Here is a 21,467-nt window from a genome sequence, read left to right on the forward strand (position 1 = left end):
GGTGGGGGTGTTTTACGCCGTGCCAGCAACTAAGCCTATATCACGGCAAATAATGTCAGAGAGAGAGAGAAGAAAATAAAGGAGCGGATTTGCTGGGGATAAACCTCCACGAGTCGCACGATTATCCACACTGTACATGTTTCATCTCACTGTCACGTGCACAAACAAGAAACTGGAGTGAGATGAAAACATAGGATGGCAGGACTGTCCTCTGAAGCCGGGTACATGTCGCTTTCAGTCTCAAGAAAAAGTTCTCCGTGATTGTCAGTGTTGTTAGGAGGAGCCTGGTGGCTTATTCTTTATTTGTTGGAGAAATGTAATCTGTTCGTTTATTCCATGTTATGTTCCATGCATTGTTAGATGAGTTATTACACGCGGTTACTTGCGTTGTTGCACATGTTGCAGTATTGCAGATATTATTTTCAGTGTCGCACAATAAAAACGACTGCAGGTCATGAGGTTAGAGTGCTCACGTGACTTTATTCACATAATAGTGGGGAATGTTCAACACATTTAAAATTAATAGTGCTCAATAACAGCCTAATTAATAGTATCCAACAACAACCTAATTACAAACAGGCTGAGTGGGCGGGATGCCGAGTTCAGAAATTGAACTGGGTTATCTTCTTATATTTTTAGGTGCTTCCTGTGTTTCTTGTGTCTGTCTAATCAAGTCGCTGCTCCTGCTGACAGAACCAAACATCTGGTTTAACAACTGTCCTCTAGATAACCTCTGTTTTTTACGAAGAATGAAGAGGACAAAATGGCTACAAATGCATACATGCTGACGGAGAATGTTTGAAAATAATTGTTTAGTGGAGAGCAGCAACTTGTTTGATGTGGTCATGTGACCTGAGGGGCAAACGGAAGGTTAGGAGCTCGTGTGTAGTGGTTTGACAGGAGTGAGTTGAGCTCACGGTTACTGGACATGTTTGTGGCTGACAGGATTTGCTGCAGGGTTTGATGAGTGCTTTTGTTGCATCAATGAGAGGTTGACCGGGAAAAGTGTGCTTAATGAATAATTAATATGTGTAATTCTGTGATAAATATTATTAACACACATAGTAATACAATGCTGTTATAAATATTTTGATTAATACATCTAACACACTAACAGACGGCGGGCCTGGATGTTGTTTGTCGAAACAGTTTACCTTGATGTCTGTAATACAGTCAGTGTCTCTTGGAACTCAAGGTAGTGTCCCATGAACTTGACAATCATGATTACGACCTGCACTCTGCAATCATAGTGTTTTCATTAAGAGGTCATGGAATGTGACCCTAAGTCTAAAGGTTACAAAGACTTCGCTGACTTCATACTGTAGAGTAAATGTGTCAGATGATGGTTTCTATAACAGTCGTATTCACCTCATGTCCAGTCAGGCTTGTAGTCACTCAACACCAGTCACGTGGCTTCCGTTTGCTGAAGAAAGCGCAAGGATACATCTGTGAGAACTACTTGTTTCTTCAGTGTCAAGGCTTAGTTTACCTTCTACTGTGTCTCAACCAATGTAGGTGGTTAATGAATATAGGTCTATTGTCAAAACACATTCCTTTTAGTTCTAGTTGAAGCTTGAATGCTTTCTGTCATTTTGATGGCCTCTGTTCCAGCAAACAGTGAGGCTTAGGACAACAGCGTCTACTACTACATCAACCATCGCCATGTTGTCCTTCGTTAGTCGTTATGTCACTCGTGTCGGTCTAGAACACGATAAACCTCAGATAAACACGAACACACGTGACTTGCTTGCGAGACGGATTTATTTCAATCACATTTCTAAGCCAAATGCTCCAACAAAACTAACGAACCAAATGCTGGGTCCCACAAAATTAAAGTAATCACGTGACGTGAATAGGCCCAGGGTGGCTGAGCGAAGATCCAAGGGTGGACGCTCTGCTGAAATCTTCGCTTTTCTGTCTCAGCTAAAAAATAAAGAGTTAAGAACAAAGATTGAGACAAACTGTGAACCTCATACATCACCGAAATTCTGTACTCGTCATATGCCGGTTAGGCGGGTAGGTGGAAGAATAAAATGAATTCAGATAATACATGAAGAGAGCACAAGAGCAGCACACAAAGGTTATGGGATGACGTAGGACACACACACACAGACACAAACACACAGACACAAACACACAGACACAAACACACAGACACAAACACACAGACACAAACACACAGAAACAAACACACAGACACAAACACACAGACACAAACACACAGACACAAACACACAGAAACAAACACACAGACACAAACACACAGACACAAACAAAAACAAGTTCACGGAAGACTGACCAGAGCACTCTGTAAGCTAGACACCCAGACTAAGGGGTAGAAAGTCCTTAAATACCAGTCTTCGGGCGTGGAATTGGATTCGTGTGGCAGTCCATGGTATGGAGCACACAAACAACGAGGAACACACAGGAAGAGACGACGGAAGTGAGGCAGAGTTAAAGTTACAAGTGTGTGTGTGTGTGTTTGTGTGTGTGTTTGTTTGTTTGTATGTGTGTGTATGTGTGTGAGAAAAGCTGGCACTGTCATACTAAGACAGCAGGGCAGAGAATCAAAGGCGGCAGTTCCAATGAGCCAGGCACCCTGACAACTATCTTCAACAACAACAACAACAACAACAACAACAACAACAACAACAACAACAAACAAACTTCACACATACTCTTCAGGAAGAATTAAGTAAAACAACGGTTTAGTTAACTTTGAAGTCAAAGGTGAAATAGGGAGACCAGCAGCGGAAAGCAGTTTCGGCATACACTGCAGTAGAAACACTGAGCTGAGCGATGAAAAGTGTGATGACACTGGTGTTGTGCATGTCACGTGATCGCTCTTGTCCAATGGTGGGATTCGATTTCGCCAGCTTGCTTCGGTTCGGGTGGATATGCACAGAAATTGTTGTAGTACAGTTCAAGGAGAACATTAAATCGCTCGCTGGTGTGCTGCCTCCTGAAGGATTTAATTTGGATGAAACCATTTATTCGAGACCATTTATTCTTGCCATCACTAAGCGTTCTGAAGTGTTTAGAGCTCTCTTGTTAAGAGCAGACATTGCAAAATTCCCATGTTCAAACTGCCCATTGTGAAAAATAAAGTGTATCACTGTCATTGTCATCGTCAAACTGATGAAGAGCAGTCACACGTGTGAACTTTGTCCGTGGTCTAAAGATACCATGATTGGTAACAGAAATAGATGAACAGAAGTTTCAGAGTTATTCAGAGAAGTAGAAGAGGCACTTGGTTGTGGGATTTGGGTCGTAATTTACGTTTTATCAAACTTCATGAACTTGCAACAGAAAGGGGAGGAGAAGTGGAAGAGAGAGAAAGAGAAACACTGTCAAAACGAGAGCACGCTGTGAAAGTAGGGACAGACGTCAGAGAACAGAAAACTGCTGATCTCCTCACCTCCCTTATCTAGGGAGGCCCCACCACAGACAAACAAAGGAGAACTATTCTCCTGTTTGGATGTAAAATATATATTTTTTCATACAGAAATAAATTTTATAAAAAATTTTTATAAAGTAGTAACACATACCTCAGCAAGAGAAAAACTTGAACTTTAATTCCACCCAGTCACTAGGAACCCAGGCAACGTCATCATTGTTGAGACGGATCTTCCTCCATAAGTAAGCTCCAGCACGAGTGCTCTCTCCCAGGTACTCAAGGCACTCCCGAGGGTACATGACATGGACTTGTGTGTTCGAGATTCCAGGAGCACTTCGGCACCTCACCGCATCAGTTGCGCATGCGCACATGATTGCGTCAGCATGGTGAGGGAGAATGATGACGAGAAGACTCAGGAGGACTTGCACCTGCTCATCAAATGACCAACAGGTGAGGTACACACCTTGAAGGTGAACATGAACATGAAATGAGCAGCACATGATGCACACACATTGCACCTGAACATGACAAGATTGCAGATGACTTATAAAACTTCTGTTTAGCTGTATTGCTCTCTTCTAATACACCTACCTGTCTACAGCTAAAATGATACACGTAACTGTATAATAAATGAATGATCGCAAGAGATGTAGGGCAATGAACAGTTTTGTCACTAACAGATACGCTAACTTGTCTGAAGTTGATAAATATACTTTTAACTTGTACTGGATATGATAACAAATTAGAAAGATGTGTTAGGAACTAATAAAGACTTGTTGGATGTAATTACTTATCATACTATTGTATTCATCCTGTGACATCCCAATCAAGGCTAAAATTAGTAAAACAAATTATAAGCCCCGGCTTCAGAAAGGTGTACAGTACTGTATAATTTTATAGTGGACATACTCGACATATTCAAAACTATTTCAGTTTACAAATTGTAATTAAGAGCGATCTACCCTAGATACCCAGCACAAAGGTTCTCAGCATCATCATGAGGTTGTAACACAGGTCAGTGGAATAACTAACTGTTGCTGTACATGGACAGGAAACTCCGTTGTCACAGAATGGAGACAAGTGTTTACCGAACTATTTCTAACCGTAAAGCAGATAATAAGAGATCTACACTAAAGTGTATCTTTAACTAGACGAAACATACAAAATAATGAAATTGTTTGGATCCTTCTGCGAAACAGAATGAAATAAAGACAAATGAGCGATTCCATGTGACTGCTACATAGTAGGAACTTACATCACTGTAGAAACTGTCGTCTCCTACCTTACTGGGACTGGTAAGCTTTGTGGGTAATGTTATACCTCTATTGATGTATACTTGTCTGTAATGTTTTGATCCCAATGCATATAATTTATTACAGAAATGTGCTGTATTTTATGTGCTCAACATAAACCACACTAAATAAAGAATTAAGTCAAAGCACAAGATCAGTGGAAGCTGTAGGTCAGCTTTACACTCAACTCTCCTTCAGTCGTCATAGAAACAAAACAAAGACTAACTAGAAATGTAAATGTTTTTAAAATACCTGACAAACCTTTTCTTTAAAATTTACTGTCTTCAGTGATATTAATTAAACACACAGTTGAAAAGAGACAAGCATCGGGGGCTAGTTGCACATCAAAGTGTTCTAAAACAAATTAGCGGATCGCTGTTGTTGAATATTTGTCTTCTGACATCTACACGAGTACACAAGCGCACACACACACACTGACATGCTGAGAGCAACACAGGTCTGGAAAAATGCTTTTATATTCTTAAAACAATTTTAGATTGTAAAATGCCTGAAAGTATGTAAAAGCGGAACTGCCCCCAACCTCAGAACAACTAACATCATTGTAAGCTGCTTACCTTGTTCATGTCTACGGCACACAGGTCGGACGATGCCGCTACAACAGCCACAACCTGTATTTATACAACACAATATCAGGCAATCTCGGAAAAGACATATATTAGAATCGAGAACAAATGTGGAATAATTGAGTAACATTACTCCCTCTTTCCGTCTGTCTATCTCGCCATCTCTCTCCCCATCCTCACTTGATGTATCAGACCTCTAATCACTTGCTGAGGTCTCTACACGTGTCAACACAGCACGACCACAACAACAAGGTTTGTAGCTACATCAGCGTTGCACAACTGTCTGTAAATCGTGTGCGGACGTTTTGCCGACGGACGTTTCGGAGCCGGACGTTTTGCCGACCGGCGTTTCGCCGCTGGACGTTTCGGAGTCGGACGTCTTGCCGACCGGCGTTTCGCCGCCGGATGTTTCGCCGCATTATGTCAGAGAGAGAGAGAGCTTACTTACTTCTCAAAGAATGAAAGTAACTACTAGATTACACAATAATTCTTTATTTCCAACAAATTTTACACACAGACTTCACAGACAGTTCACTTTGATTGTCACAGATTATGCGCAACAGCTTTGAGAAAAAACATTGATACAATGGCGAGAGAAATGTGTGAGCTAACGGTTCACATGAGGAAGGATAGTGAAAGAGAGTTCACTGATACATTGATACAATGGCGAGAGAAATGTGTGAGCTAAGGGGCGTCACACACTTGACTTCGGCTAAAGGTCCCGCGTGAAATGCCGAAATGAAGTGCCCCGCGCCGAAACGTCCGGCGGCGAAACGCCGGTCGGCAAAAGGTCCGACTCCGAAACGTCCGGTGGCGAAACGTCCGGTCGGCAAAACGTCCGGCTCCGAAACGTCCGGCGGCGAAACGTCCGTCGGCGAAAAGTCCGTGTACCCTGTAAATAGTTCCTACCATTATACCTTCATTTTGTTCCTCTATTTGAATTGTCTTAATGTAGTAATTAAGCAGTTTTAAATACTGTAGGAGGACCGTTAGTTGCAAATGAAACACACTCATGAGCTTATTCTAATTACAAAGGTTATCTTTCTCGCTCGGTCTTTCTCTTTTAAGAAAATTATTTTCTTTTCTAACAGTTTTTCAATGTGTTCTTCACGCTTGTGTGCACCTAGTGTCGGTCTACTTCTGTCACAAATGGATTCCACGTGGATATTAACTAGAGAAATAACTGATGTAACCGTTGTGTGACATGTATGTTGACTAACATTACATTCATGTAGCCAACATGCAACATCCTTCACACTGACATCCACTCATTGCAATGTTTGTCCCCAGTTCTAAGCATGACAGTGCACTGAGACAAGCCGTACCGAGCAGATCACAGCTCCCCAGCTTCCCTGTTATTACACACAGTTCTGTTATCTGACCACAGTGCCCTGTTATCTCCACCCGGCTTCCTGTCCTTACCACACAGCCCTCGTCATGTCATCGGTTAATAAACAGACTGTCCTCACTGACTGCACAATTTTGTCGGTGAAGGATCGAAAGTCGAAGAGATTTACTGTTAAAGAAGCTGTTCTGATTGCACAGATTGACAATTTGTTTCGTTTTCTAAGTTAAATTTTTTACCATTATTTTGTCCTTATTTTTAAGTATTCGCCATTTCAGCATTTCCTAACATATGAAGTGTGTGTTGTAATAGTGGACAATACACGGGTGAAAAAGCTAACGCCTCATTTTAACCAGACATCATTTCATTTTTAACATGATCCTGGCCAAACCTCCATGCTGAGGCCCACGAGATGTCATTTCATGTCCAGTGCGAGCCTCGGGCGAGAAAAGGTGGGACACCTTGGACACCGGGTGAAACTTTCATCTGCACCGCTGCAGACCTGCTTTCATTAGTGTGAATGTGCGCAGTAGACCACCCGGGGTGTGATGAACAAGCTGCTGGAAAGGATGAGCCGCGATAGTGTTGGCTGGCTGCATGGCTGAGTGCACTCGGGCTGTTGGTCGTCTCGGCTGATGATGTCGGCAGACGACTGATGTCAAGTGTCAGAGCAGGCAGCTAGTGTTGCTAGTCATGATGCTATCAGGGGACTGGACTGTGCATGGGGGCTCCTCCCTTCCCTCCCCATCCCCTCACAACACACTTGTCAAGCTGCTATAATAATAGTCTACCTTATGCGATTCTCATCCCTACTTGAAGATGAAATGTTTGTTTCAGACGATTACATCAACTGTTGTTTGTGGTGGTGCTGGCTACATGAACTGTTCACCTTAGTCAGATTTCGTGGTTTATTACAACTTATTCGAATTTGCGCGAACGATCTGTATGTGTGTGTGTGTGTACGCATGCACGCAAATGCATATATATATGGGTGTATGAGTACACATATATATATGAAATGTCTGTCATTTGAAGTCAAGTTGTGGGTTGAACAACACACACAAACTTACATACACGATCATAGGAAAGTAGCGTGTTTTGTGTTGACTAGGGCATTCCTGTATGAAATCTGAAGACGAAATGTTTTTGACTTAGTCTGTTATGTTCAACTGAAAACTGCATAAAAGTGTGGTATTACTTTCAAATTTTAAAATTTGATAAAAATTATGCTTTTCAGAAAGATAATGTTTACTTTTCATGGTGACTGAAATTACATTGACGTGCAAACTGTCCAACGACAGTACGACATGTCATAACAGTTTTATGCATACTTTATTTTTCCATTGTACAATTTTTTTAATAAAAAATGCTTATCTGCTAACTTCCATCTTAAAATGTTGAAGCAAACAGTCGATAAGATAAATTATACATTAGATACCCCACACAGTGTAAACTGTCAACTGTACTTCTAAAGTAACTTTAATGCAAATGTCTGAGAGAATACGACTGGCGTCTAAAAGTTTATTTTAATCTTTTTAAAACTCTGTCCATCATTCGAAAGTCCCAGATCATCTACCCGGGGTGGCTGGAACACCTCATCCAGCAATGGCCTAGGGTGCAGATAACGGTGATTCTACCCGTACCGGATCCAGTTTTTTTAATCAAGAGTTCGCGCCACAACCTAGTCTGACGTCACAGAAAGTTCTGGACTTCTGCTGGTCTGTGATTGACGTCACATACAGCAGCGACCACCACCACTGCACCCTGGGCTGGTTGTGGTGCAGCCATCTGCCACCTGTGTGCAGTTTTCTGTCTCATTCTCTTTTCCGGTTCTTTAATAGAGATCAGGCACAATGTGCAGAACTTACATGCAGCCTGTGAAGTTGAGTTTTGTCGATTCTTTTTCCAACAACTGCCAACGGCAAACCAGACAGCAAAACCATTTTGAAATTGGAACTAAAGAAGCTGGGAATGTCAGCCTCTCGTGAGGTGAGGGATGCTGGTCTTAGAGGACCTTCACGACTAAAGAGAGATTTATTAAGTCTCAACGGTCAGTCGGTCAATCAGTCAGTCAGTCAGTCAGCCAGTCAGTCAGTCAGTCAATCAGTCAGTCAGTCAGTCAGTTTAGATAACACCCCGGACTGATCAGGGATCTTTGAACAGAGAGATATCAAAGCGGCCAACCAAGTCTGATGAAGACCATAGTTATAGTCACAGACAAGCCAAGGGGATATTTGGACTCCAGATGAATCCAAAGCTAATAAGGACAATGACTGGTGAACACGGTGCTTAATACTGATTCCATGAATGTCTTCAACGGTATTTTGTTTTTATGAACAAAACCATAAACAGGATTTCTTGTGTAAATACAATTTTTTTTAAAGCGAAGCAACTTTAGTTTTTTCCTTCATTTTAGACTGCATCAGTTTGCTTAAATAGATGTATCGTGAGTGTGATATAGAGATATAAGTGTAATTAAAAAATCAATTATGATTACACAGAAACTTCCTACTATAACAAAGCAAGTAAACCAAGCCAATAGATTACTATATTACATAAAAGTTTCATTGATTACCAGTCAAGCAAATAATGTTCTGTGATCACTTATCCAGCAATCTTCACCCCAGTAGATGACTATGCTACATACAATTTCAGTTCATAGCTTTAAGTAAACCAAATATAAATCCATAACATCCTAGTAAACTAAGTTATCATAAATTATCTTCATCAACCTACCGAATTGTGGAGATTTTCTCTTTTTCTGAGAATTCCGATAAAATAAAAAGCATGTCAAGAATGACACCCATATTCAAAACTGAGCAGTCGCTTTTTGTAGTACGATTTTCCTTAGTTTTTTTAATTTCTTCTCCGAGTGTCTTTAAAATGCATTTACAGCAAATTAGTTTCTCTTTTTTCTTTTTTAGTAAGTTCTCAAACATTAAACAAGCCATCACATCGTTTTTTTCACCAAAATCTCTGTTGTACTGGACATATCCGTTACAACGAAATGCTCCAGCTCCAGACTCGGGTACTCTTTGCCATGGGAGTGTACCTGGCCAGACTGCCTCAGTATTGCCTGTAAACAAAGGCGACCAATGCTCCATTTCAGGTGTCTGCCCTGAAGGATGGGCTGCTGTCGAATGGCAACGTATCTTCATCAGTCTATCAACATTGTGGAGATTTTCTCTATTTTGTGAATTCTAATAAACAATATCATGAACCCCCGTTCAAACTGATAAGTCGCTATTTGTGATATAATTTGTCTTTCTTAATTTTCTGCTATTAGTGTATTTAAAAAATATTTACCCCAAATCACAGTTTCCCCTTTTCTTCTTCAGTAAGTTCTCGAACACTAAACAACCTATCGGACCATTTCATTTTGCGCGAAATCTCTGTTCCTGTGGCCATATCCTCCAGAATAAAATGCTCCAGCTTCAAGATCGGGTACTCGTTGCCGCTGGGGATGTACCTGGCCAGACTGCCCCACTTGTGCCCACAACTTTTACAGCAAACGCCAGCAACGCGCTCCATGTTCATTGTCCACTGCTGGGGGATGGGCAGCTCGCGAGTCTTGGCCCACTTTCCGCGCAAATGGTCATCTGTCAGGGTGTGGGAGCCCTGGCCGATTTGCCTGATGTCATAAGAAGTGAACACCTTCTCACGACATTTGCGGCAGCGGAGATAGTAGACTTTTGTGGAGAAGCCCGCTTGTTCTCTCTTGGTGACGGTGGCGCCCATGGCAAGTTTCCGGGCCAGCACCTGAGACTGTTGACGCTCGAGCATTGACTTCCGGAAGTCGTTGGGGTTGTCCTCCATCATTTTCTGGACGTGTTCCACGGCTTGTTGCATCAGCGCCTCGTTGGCCAGGTTTTCATTCTCCTTTCTCACGCACCCTCCCTGGAGGTCGTCCAGCACGCAGTACTGGCTGTTCATTCGCCGTGCGCGACCTTGACATTCACAGACAGAAGATACGTCCTTCACCCTGACAACAATCTTCGTGTGTGTGTGTGTTTGTGTGGGCATGATATTTGCATCTGCTGATACTTTTGTGAAAGTAAAAAAACAAAACAAAAAACAAACGAAGAAAGAATGGAAATATGAAGAACGTGAATAAATAGAAAATAACAGACCAACTAAGGAGCTAGCAGACAGACGGCAACAGAAGGCAACTTTATTATGTCAGCCTTTTTGCCTCGTTAAGCCTCAAACAGAAGACAGAACGGAAGGTCTGAGTGCAAGAAGACAGAAATGCAGACAGACATTACATAATTTCTGTGTTCTCGGTTTATCACCAGACCGTGTTCAACAGAACACACGATTACACGCGTGTTGTAGTGTTCTTGCATGTGTGTTTGCGTGTGTATGTACATACACATGCTTATAAATAGGCACGTGTGAGGTAAGCACCAAGCCTCGTGATCAGTACATACTATTAGGCAGACAGAAAGTGTGAATACATAATGTCAGCGCCTGGCAGGCAGTAACCCCAGGCTACAGGCCTGTTTACCTCGCGACTGTATCATGGAGACGACGTTAGTGACGTAGGTGTAACGTACCACCACGCTGCAGGCCTGGAAGTCCAACCCCTCCTCCGCCGCCGACGTGCACACCACCACTTTGTGGTCGCCGTTGTTGAACTTGACCAGCACGTCTCCTATCTGAGCCTTGGTCATCCCTGACAAACATGAGGAGTTTGCTTCAAAGTTAGACTCAGGAACATTTTGCAACTAAAGTAACCTACTATTGTTCTTCTAAACAGATTCCTAACTAAATACACGGTTCTGGTGTCAAATTAATATACAATACAAATCGTGTATTCTCAGTAAGTCACTAGGAAATAACAAATCCCTATGAACTCGGCGCTTTGATGTGTCCACTATATACCACAAAGCACATCAATACGACGATAAATTCTTCCTTGTAAACAGTTCTAATACTTCTCTTGGCCCGCTGTTTCCTATTTGCACTGAAAGTTCCCCGGATGGTTGCCATGTTTAGGAGTTCGCTGGTGATTTTCGCCTGTAATCAGCAAGAGGAAGTCTTTTATAAACTCTCTTATTGTGCTTTCAGAAGAAACTTTGCTTCCTATGATACGTCCCGGTGTTAGCTTGTGGAGTACAGGATGTTTTCCAATCCATTGGTGGATGGCTTTGGTCAGCTCTATGGTCCGCACAAACACCATACATGATACATTGTCCTGAAACAAATTTCCTACCACATTTATCTCATCCCATGACACGATTTACTACGAATTGTATTTTAATTGTTAGATCTCACACAAATTTTCACGTATGGTTGTAAGGTATAAAGCGTAAACTACATTGGCTTATGTCAGGAAATAATTCTTCAATATTTAATATTTTACACATTTTATTTAGCTTCTACACATTAAACGGACGTCTTTTGCTAACTACAATGTATACAAATATGTATACTTTAGAGACAGCGAATTACAGTAACATTTTGGCATTTTAAGCACATCCTTTTGTTTCACGAACTCGCTTTTGGTTACGGAACTCTCGTCCGGGAGAGAAAACAATTGTTAGATATGAAATATGCAGCATTTGTAAAGCGCTTATGTTGTTTCTTATCAAATATTCATTAGTTTGATTTTGTTAAAAAAAAAGCTTCATTTGACTAAGATTCAACGCAAATGTTTCCAGAGGATTGTAGCTGTGAGTGGAGATTAATATCGAGTCTGTAAGGCGCCTCACAGGACGCTCGAACCAATGACTTGCTTCCAGTCGACCTCAGTGTATGCACCGGTCATGGTTGATCGACTTTATGGCCACCTGTTGTTATGCACCCACTGGGGATATGTATGACAAACCTGACTGGCCTTTATGTCATCTTTCATATCGATGTTGACATGGTAACATTGACACGAAATCCAAGACAGATTTATGTATCTATAAACACAGATGAGAGCTTTCAAGTAACAGGAAACATCAAGACAACCACAGGCCGAACTGACCCCTTCTTTCTCCATAACGTTGAGCAGAATATCTTCCAGCATCTTCAGCTTGGGGTTCGAGTCTTCCTTGTCCCCGCTCGCCTTGACCAGTTCTGCCTCGTTCTCTGCCAACAGATCGTGAATATCATGCAATAAAGAGATAAATCTTGATGACACAAAGTTACAATAATATTGACAAGTCTTTAAGTCATGCAATTATCACTAAACTGACAAATCTTGAGACACAGGTAGCCCTAAGCTGACAAATCCTGACGACATGTAGTTGCCACCCTAATGACAAACCCCATGATGTTACCCCTAAACTGTCGCAGTAGCCTCCTGTCGCCCTCCGTCAGTCGCTGCGGCATGCTGTTCATCTCGTTAAACGTGTCCAGCAGGAAGTCCAGCGCGTACTGCGACTCACAGTCTTCATTGAGAACCAACGCCTTCTGGTAGTCCTGCAACACCATCATGGCATCATCTGAAGCCGGTGTCCTTACACCTTTTGATTTGTCATTTTACAGTAGAATAAATCCCCCTAAAGTGTTTTACTTGGACTTAAATTCCCAGTCAGTCACAGATCGTTGGCAACTATTTTCATTACTGTGTGGTTAAATGATTCCTTCAAAACTAATGTACATAGAAATAAAGCGTAAGCCTATCAACAAGCTGACCTGCTGAAATGATATTTTATCAATTATGTCGTCTTCGGATGGACAGCGAGATACATCTTAGAGTTCTGCTTTATTTATCATCTCTCCTGAAAATGATAAACTTACCAGCAATTTTTCCACCGAAGCAAACAGCGAGGTGTAGAGGTCTTTGTCTGGCACCAGGTCCACCAGGTCCCTGTCCAGGCTCCTGGCCCACTGTGTGTAGCGCAGCTGTCCTCGACTGACTGTCGGAGCTGCCAGCTGGCCTTTGAGGGTCTCGTAAGAAATGTTCTTGCACGTTCGTTCTGCAAATAAAATGATTCGTATCATCGCCATCTTCTACCACCAAAATCTTCCTCATCTTCTTTATCCTCATTAAACTCAAACAGATTGCATGTGGCATCACTCAGCTCTCTATCCCTACTCTTTAGATACATTTGTAAAAACCCAAGTTTAAAATAGTTTTTGTTTTAATGTTTCTTCAAGCTCAATGGTTTGTAAACTTCAAAATACAGTTAATTTATTGCTACAACCTACAAGCAGTGCAGCTGTCAACTTACCTAAGTACGAGGCCATGTCGTTTTCAATGGACGCCATCATGCTCTCAACAATTTTTCTGAACGTGTCCTTTTTCCGTCCAGAGCATCTGTGAACCTCTGTTAGACAGCAATCAGATCACAACTAAACACAGACTGACATAAAATACCATGGTTTATGCCAAAGACTGCTTCTTGAACAAATATACAATGGTAGAAGTCAAACACGTTGAGAATATTACATTCGTAGTAATTCATGACTACACTTGCAGACGGCTGTGTTCTACTTCTTAAGGTTATTGACAGATCTACTAAATGTGAAATAAAGACAGTGGTGTGATATTGAGTGAATACATAATGCTAATACACAGACATAAAATAGATTGGGAGGCTAGCAAGAAAGAAAAAAAGAAACAGCTTTGGATTTGCCATTCAGCGCAATAAGCACCTGCTTAAGGCTCCAACGGAAGCGGGGAACCTCCCCACAGAGCTGGTCTTGTCAGTAAAAACCTCATGATTCATGGTTATTGTTGATACGGAAATGTTCTCCCTTTGATCACAAAGGTTTACCATGTTCAAAAACTGACACAGGGCTACGTCCTGAGGCCTGCGTGATGCCCAACAAAGACATTGTGATTTTTGTGTGTGTTTTGTGTGTTTTTTAAAGCAAATGGCCACACTCTCTTGGCCCAGGTCAAAGCAAATATTGTATTTTGCATCGTATTCTGCTGTTTAGTGATAATGATACACGTTTACGTTTTTATTTGATGTAATGGTGCGGTCTAGTGTCCAAGAAAATTAATGTTAAACCTCTTTTTTTGCCTTCAGCACATAGAGTTCGCGATTACAAGCTGCCGATAGCTGGGGTACAAGGGACCTGTACGGAGGGCCTCAGACTTCAAACGGATTTCAGAGGCATGCATGTGTTAACATAAAGAAAGGGAGAGAGCAATCTTCTCAAGTTGTCAAGCAAGCAGGCGAGCGTAGCACATTTATTTTATGTTACTTCTAACAAGTAACATCACCACATCTGCTCACCGTGAATGGGCTCATTGATAAAATACCTCAGCTCCTCTTCGTACTTCTTCACTGTACATATTCTCTCAGCATCCAGGATGTCACATAAACTCTTGACATGCGCAATGGCTGTCGACAGATTGCCTCCCTTTCCTACACCAGGGCTGGCTGTCAAACCAATTATCTGCGCGGGAAATGAGTAACAACAGTGATGCTTGATATTTGATGATGATAAGTTATGATAATGTGTTAAAAACATAAGTAACACAAAACATAATGAATCACATAATTCGGATCCAACCTGAGTGTACTCAATAAACTATTCCATTTTGATCCAATTTAAAAATAAAATGTAAGATTAATGTTTCTTATTTTCTCTGCGTGTTGATGTCCCAGGGAAATCACCTGTGGAAGACGAGAAAAGCTTGGTCCTTGATTGTCGAACTTGATGTCCATGTAGAGGTCCATGAGGTTTGCGAAGGCGTGGCCACCTTGGGTGTTGTGGCACTCGTCCAGAACCAAAACCGAAAAGTCGGTGATGCGGACCTCTTTGGCTCTGATGGCTTCCACCAGGCACATGGGGGTCATCACGTAGATGCGGTAACTGTAAGCATAACAAACATGTCTAAATCAATGCGGCTTGAGTGTGCTCAGGCATACAGGCACCATAATGGGTGCTCATCCAACAAACAAAGAAGAATGATCATGCAGAAATGTTTTAATTAGTTTAAACTATGTCACACAAAAGTTATCCAACACAAAAATGTGTAAACAAACTCACATAATTAAAAAACGCTCCAAACATTTCTTTTATATCACTTACTAATGCTTTGCAAGGAGAAACACAAATCTCGATAAATTAAATAAAAACGATTTCTTTTCTGTTTAAATTTCCGAGTGCCCGAAGTCGCTTTTCAAGACACAGTATTATAGCTTTTATCGGCGACAGTATACAATACATTGTTAGTAACGGAACCTAGTAAATGATAAGAAATATCTGCAAAAAAATTCTTTAACAATATCTCTGTTTTTCTCAATATTTTTAATTAGTGCGGGAGAAAGTCTCTCTTTTATTGACACCAGCAATCGTACGAGCAAACGAGGCCCATATAACCGTTGAAATCAGTGCCAAAGGTAAATGTTCACTCGTAAGGCCTTTGTGACAGTCAGTAAATAAACGGACAACATTAAACTGTAATGGTCGCCTGCAACTCGCAACATTTGAACATCAACGATGTTTATCATTGGGTGTTGTGAAGCCATTCTTCGTCGTCTGCTACCTGACCATACATATTCTGACCATTCCTTGATTCCTTGTTACTTTACAAACAAACAAAAACACTTATGGATGAGAAAGAAACGGTGGACTGATGGACTGAAATGAGTTAACAAATCCAGCAATCTGAAGCACTCTGCACAGTCTAAGCCAAAAGCTGAAGCCTTACGTGTCCAGGAGTTGTGAAAAAGGAGATTTGCAGCTTCTCGAGTTTCCACACCGGAAGTAGGTAGTATCGGGGAAATAACTATGGAATCTTTTGTACTGCTGCTCCACCAGCCTGACTTTTGGCGCCAGAAACACAACTCGGTCAGTTCCTGGTCTAGACAATATTTCCTGAAAGGATTGTTTTTTTTTAATTAAGTATACTTTTCAAAAAGATGTAAATACTTTTTGTGGAAGTCCACAAGCTGTTAACCAAACTGAAATTAGCTGCTTCACATTTTGCATCCCACTGAATACGTACAATTGTTGATATAACAAATCGCTTAATCTTTTTATTTCTGGTGCTTTCGGTTAGCAGCCACCTTTGAAAGTGGATTCCATGCTGGTTTGCAAGTAGTTTTGATGTAGAAACTCAAGCAAGAATTCTTAAATGCAGATTTTACCAAACCGCTCTGTAAACATATACACATTACCTGTATAAATTTAGAATTAAAATAAAACATTTAGTATATATTATGCCTTCACTTCTCGGTAATCAAAAGGTTTAAATGTACCTTGTATACAAAACACACAAACACACAGTTACTGCCAAAATCTTTCTATGGGGCTGTTTCGTCTGCATTAGAGGACTTACAAACATATCGCCACTAGCCCCAAGATCCTTAATTATATTTTAAACTTTTGCGTATACAGCTTTCACAAAAATATTATACTTAATTTGTTTAGAGGAAAGCAAATTTCTACATCCGGTCTCTGCGACTGCTGATGATTGATTATTTGCCCTTGTTTAGAAAAGCGTGTGTAGCAAACATTATTGGTAGTTTGCTGACTACACGTACAAACATACAAACAAAGGAAACATGTTTGACTGTGTTTCCGACAAGGTACCTGCACGTATTTCAAGATGATGTAGGTCTTTCCTGTTCCGGTTGGAAGAATAATCAACACACTGAGTCCATCCCGGGCGTAGGTCAGCAACTCCTCCTGATAAGCTCGTAGAGTGATCTGCCCGGGTTCCCTGGGTGCTAAGACCTGTTTCCCCAAGACACTTGCCTTGTCGTTCTCCTCGTATGATGTTGCTGTACTCACTGAACTTCGCTCATCCCAGTCGTCAGACGCTGATGACAGACCTCAAGCCAGTAACTATCACGAGTTTTTCACGTACGTGTGACTATGCAAAACGAGATAGTTCCCTTGTTTTGAAGGTATGCATAGTTTGAAATTTCTAATTACGTTTGAATTGTTGTAAATCATTACTCTGGCGAAAGGTTCGTGAGAAATCACAAATGGGACTTGGTTTCAGACTGTAACCGCTGGCTTGTAAACAACACACGGTCAATGAATCTACATTACGCTTCAATGGACGCTCAAGCGGGAAACAACACGAGCCCTGGGAACCCACAAAGCGTGGCTGACTGTTCACCCCTCCACTGTTCCCCAGTCATCATTTAAAACTCATAAAAAGTTAATTAAATTATGTTTGTACCCTGGTGAGATTATACTTACGAACTGTTCTAATAGGTACAAATAGTTTCTTCAATGACGACTTTAGTTTGGCTTTTCTAACATTCCCACTTCATAATCAACTTATTAATAAGACTGATATGCTGTTAGTGAGGAGGAAAAGTTGATATCGTTCTCACTTGTGTGTTTCGTCCTAACTGCCTGTGGCAGACGATCCCTGTAGTCCACTTGGTCGTGCTGCACAAGCTCCACGTTGAAAGGGTTAACGTTCAGAAGTCGACTGCTCATTCGATGAAGATTAAGGATGTAGGCGCTGACTCGCTGTATGCCGTATCCTCTACCCTCATCCACATTTCTGTCCCGTCTGTCCCACTCTTTCACGTGGGTGTTGTCTGCGTCTCCCGTCACCGTGACGTCACTGACGACAGACTCGCCAGCCTCACTTCCGGTTTCATCTGAAAATAAGAGAGATGTATCGTCAGCGACGTGCACTGCCTAAGTGAAGAAGGAGAGGGGAACAATGCAAAGATAGATGTACATCGAGCAAAGCAAGAGATCGAGGCAGTCATGCAGTCTACTTATACGTGATAAGAATAAAGAACGAGCAAGACGAGGGACATGACCTCCGCTATATACTCATAGGCCTAGCAAGCCATGTTCAGCTAAAGCTAGGGACAGTGGACAAGATTGGTCCCTCCAGCCGTCGAGCTAGGTCTTCATCTGTTGCGACTCGGGGTTAACTATGGACCACCAGCGCAGTGACACGTCTGCTTCAGGAATATGACCCCGTGAGGAGACGAGACAACAAGATATTGTCGGTGACAGGTAACGATGGTGTAGGTAGTAATGTGATTGTTGTTGTTCCTGCTGATGTTCTCGTAGTTGTGGTGACGCGGATCGCAGCGGTCAGAAAGATGATGATGGAGAATATGATAATGGTGTTGAAGTAAAAGGAGGGGGGGTGATGATCTGGTCATCCTTAATACTCACCATCTACTCTGCTGTTCGCGGTACTTCGTCGAAAGGTGAGTTGTTCTAAACACAGAAAGTAGAAACGCACAATAATCAAAATACAACAGCCACCTACGTTATTTTTAAAATCTGCTTTACTTTCTGCCAAGAGGAGACCAGGATAAAATGTTTTTTCAGTATCCGACACCATTTTAAAAATATTTATCTCATTAAAACGGTTTACTTTCCTCTTTTATTGTAAATCCCAATGCCGTGTATTCATGACCAGGCACACACACACACACAGGCACAGGTCACAGACACATCCATGCTCACACAGAGACACAGGCACAAACAGATATTCATGCTTTCTCTTTCTCTGTGTCACACAAACACACACATACACATAGGCGCAGCATATATGTAGATATGCATGTTCACATACACAGAGGCAAGCAGGCAAGAACACACACATATAAAAACTAACACACGTCTTCCTGAAGTCACAAGATAAACGCATGCGTAAACATAAATAAAACACACCCTCTATGTTTATCCAGAAGTCTGGTGACAGCTGCAGGTGGGGTAGTTCCTCTTGCATGTTTGTCCCAGCATACCTGCCAAGGGTGTCCAGCAGCGTCTGAAGCCAGGCGGGTGGTCCTGTGTACGCCGGGTAATCAGGTAGCATGAGCCACTCAACTCGCAGAGAGTCCACATACGTGGCGTACAAACAAGCAAACATGTACACGGCAGCTGACCTTCGACCTTCAAGGTCCGGGAGTGTCATCACCTTCTCCATGTCGTCAGGTGTCAGGAGACCGTGACTGCTCAGGTGCGAAGCCACTAGACCGATGTCCATCTCGCTGGAGTCTATGAAGCCAATCAGAGCCTCCTGAGAGGGGAGGAAACCGCTGGCCACAGTCAGGATGTCGTGACATCGCCACGCTCCTGCGATGTCGGCAATAAATGTTTGAACAAACAAATAAATATAAACAGATTGATAAAATATTATGTCGTTCACTGATATGATATTCCTTCGTCATGTGTTGGAATTATCTAGAGCAAGGAAACTAAGATCATCATCTGTAGCTGTGTAAACAGACTCACCCTCGTTAGGGTTGTCGGGGCTGTCGTTGGCGTCGAACAAAGCGTCCATGAGAGCGCTCACCGCCCCCGTCGGTGCATTTTCGCTGAGCAGGTCTCCCAGAAAACGTGTCGTTGCCTCTGAATACAAGCTGCGATCTTCACATTCCCGTATCTCTCTCAGCGTGGCACGTCCTTGTTAATATTAACAAAATATGAACTTATTACAGTTCAGTCGAACATGGATAGCCTCAATACCAAGTTTAGTCTGTGGATCAGCGAGAGCCGTGAAAATAAATGAGTAACGCACTACTATCACATGAGTACTGGAGACACAAAAGAGCTTATTTCCGACAAACAACAAAACCACGTTAGTATCAATAATGTTGCAGCCTCTATGGCACCCGCCTTTATTTGTGTTGTGTGCGACTCTTAGTGCGCGCGGGCCATTAGTGACGTCAGAGCTGTTTTACCTGCACACAGCAGGTGAGTGAGTAAAGTGACTTTGTGTCGAGCGCGTGCTACTCTCGGCTCTTAACAAATAGCCATATATATATATACACATATCTCACTCTACAACTTGTATTATTATTATTAGAGGACTGTGTTTTGGGTTGAATCTTTCTGACTTGTTGTTCTTGCTGAAACGGGCTCGCCAGGTAAAGATACACTCGCCAGGTGGCACAGAATATCACAACGTTCTCCCATCACTCTCGGTGTATGTGTCGACACGTCACCCGCGCGCGCAAATAAAGTATTGTTCATTTATTCTAACCTCCCTCCAGATCGGTCTTTGCTTCACCCTGCTCTCCTGTCAAGGATTTAGTAAGTGCAGGCTGTGCAGCCATATATATATATAGTGACATTAACCCACACGTACATGATCTCTCACATCCACAACACACCACTCGTGTACTCACACTGGCGGCCAAAACAAGAAAATAAAATATAATGGAATAAGATGAGGAGGAGGGTTAGGGTTAAAAAGAGAAAAATGAGGAAGATTAACACTTACCAGGAAAGTTGCTCATGCCTGGAAGGAGCCTCAAGAATGTTACTACACGGGTGGGCATGAATCCGAACTCACCCAGAAATGACTGAAAGAGACACAGGGTCGCCCTTAGTGCCGCCTCATGTTCACACCTGTCCGCATCCTCGGAGCGGTCCACCAGGCTGGAGCTAGCAGTCGTACTGACCCCCGGCTCTGACACCCTGCCACCTGCATTAGACTCCATAGCCACACTAAACTGCGCTAGTCCTATGTCTACAGTACTGGCTCAGCTGATGTCAACTAAATATCAAAACCCAGACCATTTATTTCATTCATCGGTGTCGTTTGTACCTCCTCTTCTTGGTTCTTCGTCTTATGCATTCACAGCAGCGGTAACAGCTGACAGTTGAGCAGACAGAAAAGCAGACGACAGGAGTAAACACCTATACATGTATGCTGACGAATTAGAAACAGGAAGTACATCCTGCGGGTAAAGTTTTTTGCTCTAACATTCTGCCTTCAGCAAACAAGAAAACGAAACCGATCGAAGTGTTCTGGTAATTTCCAGTCTACACTATGCTCTGTTTGTCAGCAAGGTGGAAAACCTACTTTCAGTTTCGAGGACAGCAGGTGAACGGGTGTGGTCCATGACTGTGTGAGGGCAAGAACTTTGGCGACAACCCCTATGATGGAGAGATTCTTATTCTTTATGGATAGACCGCTGTTGTGGGGGTGCAACAACCTATTTCCACATTGCAAA

At 42.2% G+C, this 21,467-nt stretch overlaps 1 protein-coding gene and 1 long non-coding RNA gene across 3 annotated transcripts; both read right to left on the reverse strand.

Moving 5' to 3' along the window:
- Positions 1-1,742: 1,742 nt before the first annotated feature.
- LOC112565381 lies at positions 1,743-5,303 on the reverse strand. Its single transcript, XR_003099395.1, has 3 exons — positions 5,265-5,303; positions 3,549-3,825; positions 1,743-1,923 (listed from the first exon to the last, which is right to left on the reverse strand). It is a non-coding gene; the product is annotated as an uncharacterized LOC112565381 (long non-coding RNA).
- Positions 5,304-7,931: 2,628 nt separating this feature from the next.
- Positions 7,932-21,179, reverse strand: LOC112564867 (probable ATP-dependent RNA helicase DDX58). 2 transcript variants are annotated; one of them, XM_025239951.1, is made up of 16 exons: positions 20,732-21,177; positions 19,741-19,911; positions 19,177-19,581; positions 18,673-18,717; positions 17,862-18,137; positions 17,107-17,336; positions 16,223-16,389; positions 15,183-15,381; positions 14,799-14,961; positions 13,785-13,880; positions 13,351-13,529; positions 12,888-13,029; positions 12,593-12,696; positions 11,678-11,815; positions 11,126-11,294; positions 7,932-10,565 (listed from the first exon to the last, which is right to left on the reverse strand). In XM_025239951.1, exons 1-16 carry the CDS (start codon positions 20,949-20,951, stop codon positions 9,931-9,933), a joined length of 3,339 nt encoding a protein of 1,112 aa, XP_025095736.1. In that variant the 5' UTR covers positions 20,952-21,177; the 3' UTR covers positions 7,932-9,930. The 2 variants fall into 2 exon arrangements, with proteins under 2 accessions (XP_025095736.1, XP_025095737.1); XM_025239952.1 differs by lacking the exon at positions 7,932-10,565 and having other exon boundaries at positions 11,154-11,293; positions 11,556-11,815; positions 20,732-21,179.
- Positions 21,180-21,467: the final 288 nt, after the last annotated feature.

This window comes from Pomacea canaliculata, linkage group LG5 (genome assembly GCF_003073045.1).
Source record: "Pomacea canaliculata isolate SZHN2017 linkage group LG5, ASM307304v1, whole genome shotgun sequence".
Taxonomy (NCBI): Eukaryota; Metazoa; Mollusca; class Gastropoda; order Architaenioglossa; family Ampullariidae; genus Pomacea; species Pomacea canaliculata.